This window comes from Colias philodice, chromosome 13 (assembly GCF_061535455.1).
Source record: "Colias philodice isolate Cphi_HAF_F1 chromosome 13, ilColPhil1 Martin Lab GWU primary, whole genome shotgun sequence".
Classification (NCBI taxonomy): Eukaryota; Metazoa; Arthropoda; class Insecta; order Lepidoptera; family Pieridae; genus Colias; species Colias philodice.
In genome coordinates this window covers 664,068-678,372 of record NC_143098.1, presented here as the reverse complement: position 1 = coordinate 678,372, position 14,305 = coordinate 664,068, and the positions used below count along the sequence as shown (strand labels likewise).

General features: G+C 32.1%; 2 protein-coding genes across 2 annotated transcripts in view; both read left to right on the top strand.

Moving 5' to 3' along the window:
• Window positions 1-8,270, top strand: part of LOC149483161 (metabotropic glutamate receptor 2-like) — a 77,833-nt gene extending 69,563 nt beyond the window's left edge. Inside the window, exons 15-18 of the mRNA XM_089702196.1 lie at window positions 1,358-1,571; window positions 4,490-4,641; window positions 6,099-6,198; window positions 7,262-8,270. Of these exons, the coding sequence (XP_089558322.1) occupies window positions 1,358-1,571; window positions 4,490-4,641; window positions 6,099-6,198; window positions 7,262-7,452 (657 nt within the window). The 3' untranslated portion in view covers window positions 7,453-8,270. The remainder of the gene's footprint in view (window positions 1-1,357; window positions 1,572-4,489; window positions 4,642-6,098; window positions 6,199-7,261) is intronic.
• A 2,703-nt stretch (window positions 8,271-10,973) lies between these two features.
• LOC149483160 (uncharacterized) lies at window positions 10,974-14,010 on the top strand. Its single transcript, XM_089702184.1, has 5 exons — window positions 10,974-11,158; window positions 11,251-11,420; window positions 11,717-11,859; window positions 12,724-12,899; window positions 13,571-14,010. Exons 1-5 carry the CDS (start codon window positions 11,049-11,051, stop codon window positions 13,980-13,982), a joined length of 1,011 nt encoding a protein of 336 aa, XP_089558310.1. The 5' UTR covers window positions 10,974-11,048; the 3' UTR covers window positions 13,983-14,010.
• Window positions 14,011-14,305: the final 295 nt, after the last annotated feature.

Below are 14,305 nucleotides of genomic sequence, written 5' to 3'. Positions count from 1 at the left end.
CAAACATACGAGTCAGTATTTACTATAGGTACCTCTAGAATCTATTCGGACTGCATTCGATTGACTCCACTTGACTGATTCGTATTTAACTTTCAATTTCTGTGAATATCCCTCACATTCTAGAATTTGAATTGATTATTTTATTATGAATAAAAATCTTGAAAATTTTAGTGAGGTTTTTCTTCTTTAGTCATTTATATTTCCCAATTTCATCCGTAGCAAATAAATAATATTTCCCAGTTTGTTTTATGTTAAGAGAAATTTAATTTGACTACCACACATCAATTACCATACCATAAAGGGATGATAATCAATTAAAATTCGGTCCTATATCATAAAACTTTTGATAAAATAATTAATAAAGAGCTTCACGTATAGAAATTCCACGGAAACCCTAAACTATTCGGGTTGATTACAAGATGAGTTTACGAGGGCACAATAAACTCGGTTTTTAACGAGACAGTCAGAGTGATGTTATATCTTTAAATTAGTTTGCGAGTAAAGTTAGTCGCTAGGGGTTTCCACTTTATTGGTATAGGTTTATCACGTTTTATAATCACGTTGCTCAGTTACTTGTTAAGGGTATATTATCTGCTTTGTTAATGCAAAATGAGTTAATTGTCTATATTCATCTGCAAAGGCGATAAATGAGAAACCTCGTAATATTACCACATTTAATTATTCTAACAATGGATTCAATCTTAATATATCTTCTTGATACGGAGACTTTTCATTTTCATGGATTCTCTTCCTCAAATTTCCCAGTTCATTCCTTTAGTTTCATTGTCAATATTTGTTCTCTTGATGCCAATAATCGAGCAACACATTTGCAAAAGTAATAGCTCTGCAAATTTTGACGAGTGGTGGTGGTTGCTTACCATCAAGTGACCTACGTGCCTTAAACTTGATTGACTGCTGGGGCATAAAAAATATACGTGTCTTGAAATGTCAAATAAGTACATCTGTTGTGAATTTATAATTATGTAGGTATCAATTATCGCACGATTAGCGCCTTTGGCGCCTATAAACATAGTGTATCCGTATCACTACATAATACATATAAGCCAAAGTCGCTTCCCGCGTTTGTCTGCACGTTTTTTCGATGCGTTTATGCTTTTTAGGGCTGATTTTTCAATCCTTGGTTAAAACTTATTCGTCGAATAAAGTATAAAACTACCATTTTAAAAACGTATTCTAATTGCCCGTATTTGATTATTAAATAGATAGATTATTCATAATGAAGGTTTTAAACTTGTTTTAAATATATAATTTATTACTTTAGTTCTAGATAAAGCGGGCGAAGCCGCGAGCGGAGAGCTAGTAAGAGATAAATATCTAACAGCAGCATTCGTTCCAGGTGCTCATAGTAGTAGTGTGGATGATAGTGGCCCCAGCCCGCGCGATGCACCACTACCCGACCCGCGAGGACAACATGCTCGTGTGCGACTCGTACGTCGACGCGTCATACATGATCGCCTTCTTCTATCCGATTGTGCTGATCCTCGTCTGCACGGTGTATGCCGTGCTGACCAGGAAGATACCAGAGGCTTTTAATGAGAGCAAGCATATTGGTAGGTATTTTATTTTTGTGGTAACGATCCAAAGGGAAGCTAGTTAAATAAATTGTTGCAAACTCAACAATTTAGGGTTTGATTATACTGTGTTAAAGGAAATTTGGGTAAAGTATCTTGAACTTCTCGGATAAGTTTTGTTTAAAATAATGTCAATACTAAGTGTCCAAAATTTAATTTATTATCATAAATTTCGGGTTTATAACTAATTGTCAAATATTTCATTTGGAATGAACGCAATCCTTGCTTTCTCCGAATTTCTAATAACTGGCAGTAAGTAGGTAATCTCAATTTCCTAAATTTTAAATATTTATAACCCTCTGATTTTAGAATGTTTAATATTAAATAAACTTAAATTACATTTAAATGGGATTGAACATACATTACAGAAACCAATATTACTTGCAAAATAATATTTATATTTAAAAAAAAGTTGTGTGGTTTTATGAAACCACGGCAAAAGTGAAACTTTCCGAACACTGCTTTATACCTACTCGGCAGCCGACCGTCACGCGACATGCGCTACACAGACCAAAAAGTTTGAGACGATGTAATAAAAGTGTCACTTTAATAAACTAACTAGCAAATCATAAATACATGTGCACCTATTGCTTTGTGTTTATCCACAAGTTCGTCAATCAAGCTTCACTACTGAGCTTAGTCATTGGAAGTGAATGCTCGAAACAATACTGATGTGTCCATCTTGAAATCGATTAACGTATCCATAGAGAATAATAAATTGCTTCCACTCGACAGAAATATATATCTGTCTCAGTAAACGGTGCAACGTCCGAACATCGAGCAAGTACCTAATGCTATCGTTGAAGTAATGTTTAAACTTTAAACCAAATTAACTAAATCAAAATCTTTGGATTAATTCCTTTGGATTCGACCGATACTAAAATTTATCTTAAAAATTTAAGTATTGGAGATATTAACGCATTTGGGATTGAATATGAAACGGATGATCATACATAGCAATTGATTTCGGGACTGACGTCTTATCGTCCGTTAAGGAGTCAGGCATTCATGATACGATCTTTCCCGTCGCATATAATATAATGCCGTTCAGATTACTGTTTTCATGTAAAAACATTTATCTTTAATCATTTATAGCATTATCTTCTACTTACCTTCCTCCGGACTTATTATAGAGGTAATATCTCAATTAACATCAAATAGTAACATGCTACAAACTGACATTACATTCTACTGAAACTGTGATTAACAGTCAAATAAGGCTTATTACGAACTAGCAATTGAAATCCTAAACGTTCAAACACACGCGTCAGCTAATTGCCCGACGTCAGCGGGATCAATAATTGAATTTCAATTAGGATTCTGGTTTAGGTGTTTATCCAACAATGCTGTAAGCAAATAACGCAAGGGATTACGTTGGATGTGCATTGTACGAAGTCTGTCTCGTATACAGCCTTGTCTACTTATGTATATGTCGGGAATTCGGAGTACTATGGTAAAAGACAAATTGGACACATAAATTTCAAAAGAATAGGGTATCGATGTTGCTTTTTCTTTACTGCGATCATGAAGATAGGACTAATATGCTGCATTTCGATACATTTGACTTCTAATACAGAACCTCAATAAATTGTAAAATTGTAATGTTAATAAAGCTTAGGATAGATACAAAATATAGCCGTTCATAGCAACGATTAAAATTTGCTGCTCTTCTCTATGAAATAATTTTCCACTGCCTAAGTCTCAAATTTTCCAATAGATCATATTGACTTTTGAAATTTATATTAATCCAATAGTCAACGGTAACAATCTTCCAGCTGAGAGCCAAAATTAGGTCCTACAACAGATTAATTGCAGATTAGATAGAGATTTAGCAGCCGGTGTCAAAGACATTAAACATCATTAATCTAAAGTTACAAGCTGAAATGATAAATCCTTTAACGAGACATTCGTACCAGAGATTAAATTTTACTTTTGGTCATTAATCTTGTCAAAAATGTCCCCAATCGGACGAGAAATTGATTTATTCGAGGGCTTAGTATTGTCAATGGGCTAACTCCAACCGATATGATGTATCACCTTATGAAATTGCTCGCCTTTAAAATTCAACGAAATTATGAGCAATGTATCAAATAATTTTGAAATTTCGTTCAATCAATTAAGATATATTGGTTACTAGATGTGGTGCAGAAGAAAATTCACATTTGTTACTTGTTCGAAACATATCTCCAATAGGATCTGTCCTTACATTTTAATTAACGCTGCTATCCATTTATACGGGCTAAGTGTCAAATTGTGGTCATTGAGTAAACAACAATATGACCTCCTTGTGACGTACTAACTCCACAACACATTCCATCAACAATTCACTAAAATGAACCGATTAAACTTAAATGAATCCTGTTTCAAACACGAATATTTATCTAGCTACTCGTATAACATTTTATTTATGATTCCAGAAAAAAGTTTACAATAATATCTTATGTTATGAAATATTTCGAAACATGGAAAACGCAGGTATCTCTAATCTAAATATTTCTATGAACCTAATCGTAATTAAATTAATTCGTAATGAACTATTAGGTAGGACTATGCAATATCATTTTATAGCATCAAAAAAAGCATGATGGTGATAACTAGAATGGCTTTATCCTATTAAAAACCAACAAAACTAAATACTCAACACGCTTAAAGTAGAAAGAAAGGCTCAATATTTATTCAATTATACTTCATCTAGACTTTTAAATCATCATAACATAGTTTTCCATTAACCACCGATTCGGATATAAGGCCGGCAACGCAACCACAGTACTCCAGAGTCTGTGGTTGTTCATGGGCGGCGCCAATCATCTCAGCTTTCTGTACGATGACGCGCAAGCTCGCTTGCCGACCTATACATAAAAAAAAGCAGAAGTTCCCACGTATACAATTTTATTCAGGGTTCACAATGTACACCACATGTGTGATCTGGCTCGCGTTTGTGCCTCTCTACTTCGGCACAGCGAGCCACGTGCCGCTGCGCATCACCAGCATGGCCGTCACCATCTCGCTCAGCGCTAGCGTCACGCTCGTTTGCTTGTTCTCGCCTAAGGTGAGTGTCACTTGTACATACTTGCAATGTATCTATACTTATCTTCTTCTTATCTTCTCTTATCTTATATATATAAAAATGAATCGCAAAATGTGTTGGTAAGCGCATAACTCCAGAACGGCCGAACCGATTTCTATAATTCTTTTTTTCTTATATTCCTTGAAGTACGAGAATGGTTCTTATGTAAAGAAAACGTAAACACGTACCACGGGCGAAGCCGGGGCGGACCGCTAGTTACTTATATAATATTATAAAGCTGAAGGTGTTTGTTTATTTGTTTGTTTGAAGGCGCTAGTCTCAGAAACTACTGGTCCGATTTGAAAAATTCTTACGGTGTTAGATAGCCCATTTATCGAGGAAGGCTATATAGAACTTATATATTATCATAGGCTTGTCACTTGAAGAATTTCTTGAATTATTTATAATGCTGCAAGAATTTATGTAATTTTTAGGATAATTTCAAGTGCTTTGTATAAGATTTAATATTTGTTTGCTTGTATAGTAATATTAATTGTTGTATCAGTGATAATTTTTGAAGAGAAAATAAGGTAGTTAGTTAAGAGATTTTTCCTGATAGAGTTAATAGAATCAAACGTTGTTCTTTTGAAAGTCTGTTTATCCAAAAAAAGAACATTGAATGAATATGGATCATATTTTATTTTCAACATAGCGAGACAACGACAAATATTTTAATCCAACTTGCGATAGAGTCATTTATCTTTAATATTATCCATCCATTTACCTACAGGAGCTCTTTCCTTTAAATGTCTTCACAAAAATATCAGCTGTGTCTGGCCTAGATTACCTTAGGTTTTATTTTATCCACTGAAGTAATTTTAAATAGAAGTTTATTTCCAGACATTTTCAATTTTGGATAAGCAACACAATATTGTACAATATTGTGAGGCAGTATCGGTTATTTTTGTACACCAAACATCATCATTAGATTTCATATGATTGGTTATACTTATATTGGCAACCCTTATTTGCGGCCGGATTTAATATATGATAATAAATAGAAAAAAATTAGCTTTAATTTGATATATGATTCATAAATGTGCGTTATGAACGTAAAAATGAATCGAAATCATACCTGTTTGCACCAGGCTGCCAAGATGTTGCGGCCAGGTGAAAAGCGGCAACCGTGATTTTTTAGAATTTTTATATCATTTGACGTGATGTAGACTACATTTTATTCATAAAACAAGTGAACGAATTTTTTTCCCCAAAAACCGATTAGAAAAATTTTAATTAAACATGCTTGCGGCCAAATTTTGACTGGCAACCTAGTCGATATATATTCTCCTAATTATAAATATACATAAAAATTCGGTTTTCAGCTAAAAACCGATGAACGCACTGATCCTGCGGTGGGATCTTAGACTATATCGTCACTTATTTATTTTAACTACTAAATTTATTCGTCTCTCTACTACAACAAACCGCTCCAATTGCAGCTGTACATAATCCTGATCCGTCCGGAGCGCAACGTGCGGCAGAGCATGATGCCGGTGCGCTTCAGCCGCGCGCCGCCGCGCTCCCCGCTCGCCACACACAGTGAGTACATACATATACACCACTTCTAGTCACACACATACACATACACACATGTACACCCTAATACCAAATAAACATTTACACAGCACATGTACAGACCGCCTCCTTGTTGTACAGTGGTTGACGCGTGAGCGTTAGAGGGGTCCTGGGTTCGATGGAGACGAAGAAAAAAAAATGTCTCGGTCTGTCAGGACACTGAAGGCTGATCACCTACTTGTCCTTAAAGAAAATCAATCAGTGAAACAGATGTAATAATTCATCTGTCTTGTCTCCTACCCCACTAGGGGAGATGGGACTTCACTTTTTGTATAGACCATATTATAATATGTACTGACACACACACATGTACATATACACAGCACTGGTAAACACCATACATATACAGACATACACAACACACACATTATACATCCACAAGTACATCACACAGGGTACATTGTACAGGACTACACCCACAATCCACATATCTAATATATCAATTCATAAAATGCTTATTTTAACAAAAAAATAAAGAAGTTAAAAATAAAGTCTAGTTAATGATTAAATATTAAATTGTACGATGGGTCCCTTATTAAAGCGAATATTCTGTTTGTATTGTATGTGCATTTATGTTATCATCAAACATAATTATAAAATTATGGGGTGTTAATTAAAATTATGGCAATTAAATGATTTAACCCTCATCCTAAGCAATCAGAATCCTTGTGTTCAGAGCACGGATTGCCGCGGGGATGACGGGATTAATCTTTACGGAATACATTCTGATCCCTTTTTCGGAAGACTAGACGCTTACCCCGGCTTCGTCTCAATAAAACGTGAACTCTAAATTATAGAATGTCAGTGAAAAAATAATTGTCTATTAGATACTGATCTAGCTTTTTTACATGATTGATTTACGCGAACTTCCTATTATCTCTTTTATCTTTATCTTCATTGTAATTACATACTAAGCTTTCCATGTGGCTACGCTCTTCATCCCAAATAAAAAGTAACCTTCGTACTGATTACTTTTCTTAACTTTTATTTTTAGTATGTTTTACTTAATATAATATTTATTTTCCAGAACCATCATGCGCTGATAAAGAAACTCAAACTGAAACGGCTGACTTCAACAAACTAACGAACGGACAAACTGTTCAAATGAAAGCCGCTGACAAAGAGAAAGAGAAAGAAAAAGAAGACAAAAAGAAAGAGAAGCATATCAAAATGGTGAACTGCGAACGAGACGCGACAAATAAACCGGAATCTTTATAGCAACGAGCCTCTTCCAAATCCCTAACTGATGTTTATAAAAACAATAATATTAAACTAAGGAAAAAGAGTTGTTCTTGTAGGATACGAGAGAGGAAACCAATAATCGTATAATCTTACTTTAAGGGCCTTCAATAAAATTATATGCGCTTAATGTTTTGTCTCTTCCTCTCTTAAAATATCCCACAAGAGAGAGGGAGACAAATGTATGTACTATAGTTACGTAAATTAAGTGATTCTGTACTTTTTCACTTAAATCTCATATCTTATAGAGTGACTTATATATCATAATAATATTATAATTTATTTGTAAAATGGTAAATATGTAAATATTCAAATTGTAAATATAAGAGAAAAGACACATAGTGATTGTAAATAATATTGATAAGTCATAAATGTATAGAAATTGAGAAATATACAGGCGAAGCACTGAGCCAGGATGGGGTGAAGATAATAGTAGATCTTAGAAATAGGTACTATTAGAGTTAGGTAGATTGTTATTATATAATCTAATTCAAGTATAAAATTCCTTAAAAAAGACTGCATTTATCTATGTTTAATAAGTTTTCTGAGTAAAATCTTTTTCTCCAACTTAAATGCTATTTATTTAAATACAAAGCTTCCATTGGCTTTAACTTTTAAATTTACCCGCATAATGAAATAATACAAGTAAATACGAGTCCCAAATAAATTGAGTTTATCTGAAAATTCAATTTTCAATTTTTTGAAATTAAATTTAGAATATTTGATTCATTCATATCATCTTTCCTTCATCGTATAATAGAAGGTATATCTAAAAAACTTATAGTTATTCACATATCGCATAGTAACCTTAAAAAGTAAACAAATTAATATATTATTGTTGACTTTAAAAATGTATATGCTCAAGTAGTGTAACTTTGTAATTATAATTATTAAATGATTGTAATTATATTCCTTAATTTTCACCCCATCTTTTGCTTCGCCTGTATATATTTAAAATACGTAAAACTGATTATTTATTATTATTTTAATGTATATAACTATAATAATTTAAGGAAATAAAATTTGATGTTGCATATTTTCTTATTTTTTATTTTACCCTTAGCGCCTCAATCCCTCTTAGTTTTGACTATTTCCTACTACATAATATAATAATTATTCTTCTTAAAGGCATCCAGGACCAATATACTCATTATAGGTCAAATATCTATAAAACAATTATAGAATTTTCTAGTTTCAAATCACTGTTATTACTATGGATCATATTCATATGCATATTACCTATATTAACAGCTACTACAATAAATACAAACAATTTTTTTTAATCAGAGCAACGTAAGTAGGTACGTAACCTTACGTAACCCATCACGTTATTTATATTCGTGCCCTTTATTCGATCTTTTCAAAAAAGTTTCATATCTTAATCCTAATCTTGTTGGGTTGCATGATTTTGCAATTTTTAAACTAACCTAATCCTTTTGTAAGCCGCTACATTAAAAAAAATCAATATACCTACCTATCCCAACTTGCCTGAAAAATAGTTAAGTTGAACCGAATTACAATGTTCATCATCACCACCACTTCATTCATCATTATTCCTTTGATAGAAACATCAAATTCCCGAAATACAGTTACTAAGTATAACGCATTCTCGTCAAACAATAGTGGACCCCACCTTTGAACATAAAGGAAGGGCCATTAATCTATAGAGACCTGTAGGTACGGCTTAATTCTGAATTCTGATTGATCGATTCCACGGCTTACACAAAACGTTTTGTTCGAACGTTCTGATTGTAGGTTTTTTGAACTGGAATACTCTGCTTTTGTAAATATACTCTGCTCTGCTATTTAGAGCTTGGTCTTTAAGGGCCTTAATAAATTAATTTGATATCACTTTGAAACAATATTTATGATAAAACTAGCTTTTCCCCGCGGCTCGGCTCGAGGTCGAATTGTAAAACTTATTTTCTCGAATCCATCTGAAGGCACAAAAACATTATTCAAATCGGTCCAGTCATTTAGGAGGAGTTCAGTAACAAACACACGCACGAAAGAAATACCCCTTTAAAAATGTCAAATAAACTACAGCTATAATTATTTTAATATTAATACAGCATCTGTTCACAGAAATTATCTCATCTCAACTCCATTTAACGAATGAATTTTAGCGTCGGCTTTTTAAGTATTAATGAAGCTCGAGTGTTTTGTTCAGAAAATTTGAAGGAAACAAAAGCTGTGTCCATACATAAAGGCCTTTAGCAATGAAATTGATTAATGATCCCCAACCCGTGCTTGTAGGCTGTATACAGTATGATAAATAAAAATATACAATAAACAGTCCGCCATTATTTCGTGTTGAATAATATTGGATAGCGTGTGCAAGTATTTTTAACGTTTTCAAAGGCGATTTTTCAATGATTATATGCAATGTAAGTACCTAAGGTACCTTGGTAATGAAATTAATAAAATTCAATTATAATAATTGATGTTTTGGTTTTTGTAGGTAGGTACATATGTATATCTAATTATGCAGTAGCTTCAAACATACAATAATTATTTCTATCAAGACTATCCTTATTCCTTAATCAATTTATTTATCAAAAGTATTTCCTACACCAAATATATGAGCATATTTTATTAATGATGCGTATATATATGCTATATATTATATTATTCTTCATGACACTGGACGAGGAAATTTTACATAATAATTTATATTTAAATCAATATGGAAAATAAATTTACTCCATCGGAAAAAATATATATATAATACACGTGTATAAGTTAATACATAATAATATATATATTACTTAATACTTATACATATTATGTAGTCTTGTAACATTTATAAATTCATTTCGAGTGAACTTATCCTCAGCCTCACCCAGCACCTTTGTCCTTACTTCGCTACCATATCACTATCACTACATAGTATAAAACAAAGTCGCTTTTTCTGTCCCTATGTATGCTTAAATCTTTAAAACTACGCAACGGATTTTGATGCGGTTTTTTGTAATAGATAGAGTAATTCAAGAGGAAGGTTTAAGTTTAAAATTTATTAAAATTAAATTTGTTTCAGACAAAGCGGGCGAAGCCGCGGGCGGAAAGCTAGTGTTAGCTAGTGTTAGTAATAAATGCGAAATCATGTTTGTTTGTATTTCTTCAGAGCAAACGAGCTATTACGATATAATTTTTATATCTAGAAAATGATAATATTATTGGGCCAATCAAGAAGCTACTTTTTCTCTCAACGAAATTCATTAATTTCGCTAGATGGTGCTATATTAAAAATTTAACATTGATGACAAATCCTAATTTTCTCTGACCACGCGAGCGAAGCTGCTTGCCAATCTCGTGGGCAAAATAATAAAATAAAATTTTAATTGAAGACAACATTACATTATAAGGGTCATGTTAATAACATCATTACCATGTTATTACAAAAAATATATATTTTAGAACGCATCATTCTTATGTCAGTGTCAAAGATGTTTATAAATTTAGTTGCCACTGTGGTTGCCACTTGCCAATGTCAAACTCAATCTCATATTATGGATCTTGAAATTTGAAATTATGCGAATCTTTTAATTAAATAAATTGCGGATAAAAAGTGAATAATGGAAGAACCCATCGATAGCATACGGCAAAACAATCGAAGTCTACTTCAACTTAATAGACGAACCCATAGAGATGAAATTAGCGATATAAGACGTTCATTTGGAACTTGGTATGTTTTCCGCCTTTTTAAATTGCAAATACTTTATTACTTATAATATTAATAGTTTTGCCTTTAAACTAATAATAAAAATTTATTTACAGCACAACAACGCACAATGCTGCAGAAATTATTGACAAATTAAAAACAAAATCAACTATAACTGCACAAGAATTAAATCAACTTAAAAATGCTCTTATGGAGGATCCTACAAACATTGAGAGATTACTCAATGTGCATGGAGCTTTAAGAGGCATAGTCAGAGAATTAACAGGTATTGTTGTAATTAATATAGTTACTGAGTAGGTACATAATAATATATGCTAATAATGGGTGATGAAATCAAACTGCTGCATGTAATTATTATTAGTATTGGTTGGTTGTTACTTTTACAAGCCACTTTCAGATTATACCAGTACATCAGTAGTACAATCATTTCCACCTAATTTAAATTTCTTTGTCTTATTATTCAAGAAGATTCTTCTGTCGCCAAAGGTTCAGATTCTCTTGACAAACAGTAAATTTATAACTATTAATAATAATCTGATACATATATTTCATATTTTCCAGGTGCTGACATAAAGAAGCAATGTGCTGCAGCGGGATGCTGCTGTGATCTTGCAATGGGAGATAGCAAGGCCTGCTTCACTATTGCCAAAGCAACTGGTACATATTTACTGGCTGCTGTTGATAACCTCGCTACTGAGTTGGCTGTAAGTATTGCACGCCTCAAGCGAAGCGTTGAGGTGGGTACTACTGTCACTTCGCGCAAAACATCTGATTTTTCAAACTTAAAATGTCTTTATGTATCATACATTGCACTTGTAAGATAATACATACACACACATATTAAGAAAAAACACTATTTTTAACGTTCATGATATTTTTGATGTCATTTTTGTTATTTAAACTAGTTAAAAAACAGTTTAAAAAAGTTCTGTCTTGGACGTCCGTGTGTCTGTATGTGCGGATCCTTTTTCTTGTTAACATGATAGCGACCGAAATACTTTACTAATCGAGTCTTTTTTTTTCTCTTACGCTTGAGTATGCTCAGGAATAGAACCCTTTCATTTTTCAGGGTCTGATTCGATGTGGTTTAATTGTTATTAAATAAACAAAAATAATAATTAATAAATATTTATTAAAAAAAAATTATGAGGCGTGCACTTTTGGATTTTCCAAATTATTTTTACATACTGTATTTAAAGTTTTGCAGGAATTAAAGTTAATGATTTAATTATTAATTATGGGGAATTCTGTATTTCCCATAAACATAATTTTAAACTGATACATTACTTTGGGTAACAGCGTTGAAAATCATCATCATATTCTCACATGAGATTTGTGAGATTAATATGAGAATATGATTTATTATGATATTTTTTGAATCCAATATTACATTGTAATATTTTTTATTATTAATTATTTCAAATATTATAGTTTTGTTTAAATTTGATGTGTAGACAGTTGGCAAAAACCCTTATTTTTATATTGGTTAAAATTACAGTCTGTCAACTGTTTAACTTAAAGAATTAAACAATATAGTATGTACTAATTTCATAAACTAAACATTCCAGGTCACATGTACATGGACACTAGGTAACCTAGCAGCTTCTGGTACTAAAGTGTGTGACATCCTCACATCGCAGGGGGCTCTATCCAAATTGAGCGAACCACACACAAATGAAGAGGTTCAAGATGCATGTTGGTATGCTCTGAAACATTTTGTGTATCAAATGGGAGATGCATTGAAGTAAGTAGTGATAAATAATTTAATTCAAAAGTAGAATAAAAGAAATAATAGTTATTACATATTCTTAAAAGTTTTCAATAATGGTTGTAAGTTTTTAAAAAATTTTCAATAAAGTTTTCATAAGGCTTCCCTCCTTCTAATAATAATATATTATAGCCTATAGCCGTCCTAGATAATGGGCTATCTAACACCTAAAGAATTTTTCAAATTGGACTAGTAGTTCCTGAGATTAGCGCGTTCAAACAAATAAACAAACTCTTCAGCTTTATAATATTAGTATAGATTATTGTACAATTCAAGACATGTCTGTATTACCAATAAAATTTTGTACTTACAGTATCTTTATTTATGGTATTTTTCATCAGGGGGTTTTATGAAATTCAAAATCCATATTTCCAACCGGTTTCACAAAATATGATTTTTTTGCATTTAGCTACTAATACTATATTAACTTGTTTACATAATAATATTATTTACTTTCATGTACTTTCTTGAGTTTTTGTAGTAATTTGTAGTCAATATTCAAACTCAAACTCAAACTCAAACATTCATTTATTCAATTAGACTACTATTTAGTAGCACTTTCGAATCGTCATTACATAAGTATTTTTAACATTTACTATCAAGATGATGTTGAAATCCTGTATTACAAAAAAAAATTCTTTTTCCAGAGTGGAGTACCTCCAGAAGATATTACTGTCACTAACGAAATCTCATCTCACTTTGGAAGCTTCACAACTGCTCTTCATTTTATCCTGTCACCCTGACTTCCCCAGTTTTGTCACAGAAGAATTAATTACAAAACTATTAGAACAATTCACTAAAAGTATAGAAAATCATTTATTATGTAAGCAAGATCATCCATGTTGTGACTTTGTGTATATCTGTCGAACTTTGGCCAACACAAATGAATCTGTATACAATTTAATATTAAATGTTATTGTTTGTAATAAAATGAGTGATGCTATTAAAAAAGTGTTAAGTATAGATAATAAAATTGTTAATGAATCTTTATTATGGTTGCTAGGCAACGTCTATAAGAGCTGTGGTGGAAATGAGTTTTTTGAATTTTTGATAAGCTGATGGTGGATAATAAATAAATTTCACATTATACCTTTTTTTATTTTCCTGCTTAGACCTTATATGTCAGTTACTCTCCCTTGTTATTGAAACTATAATTAATTAGTTGAAGAAGTCTTGTATTTTTGACCAAAATTTTAAATAATATACTCTATGTATGACTTGGGATGCTTATGAAATAATGATTATGTATAAAATTTATATGGTTTCAAGATTCTCAATATTATATTATTCTTGATAGGTACATGCTTAACTCGGACAATAATTAGGGTGCACTCACACACATCAGTCACCGTCACGGCACGTCACCGGACAGGATTAAAAAA

Excerpts from the sequence above, each read along its gene's own strand:
- LOC149483160 (XM_089702184.1), top strand. The coding sequence starts at position 11,049 with ATGGAAGAACCCATCGATAGCATACGGCAAAACAATCGAAGTCTACTT. Across the intron at positions 11,159-11,250 it reads AGACGTTCATTTGGAACTTG|CACAACAACGCACAATGCTG; the intron begins GTATGTTTTCCG and ends ATTTATTTACAG. Across the intron at positions 11,860-12,723 it reads ACCTCGCTACTGAGTTGGCT|GTCACATGTACATGGACACT; the intron begins GTAAGTATTGCA and ends TAAACATTCCAG.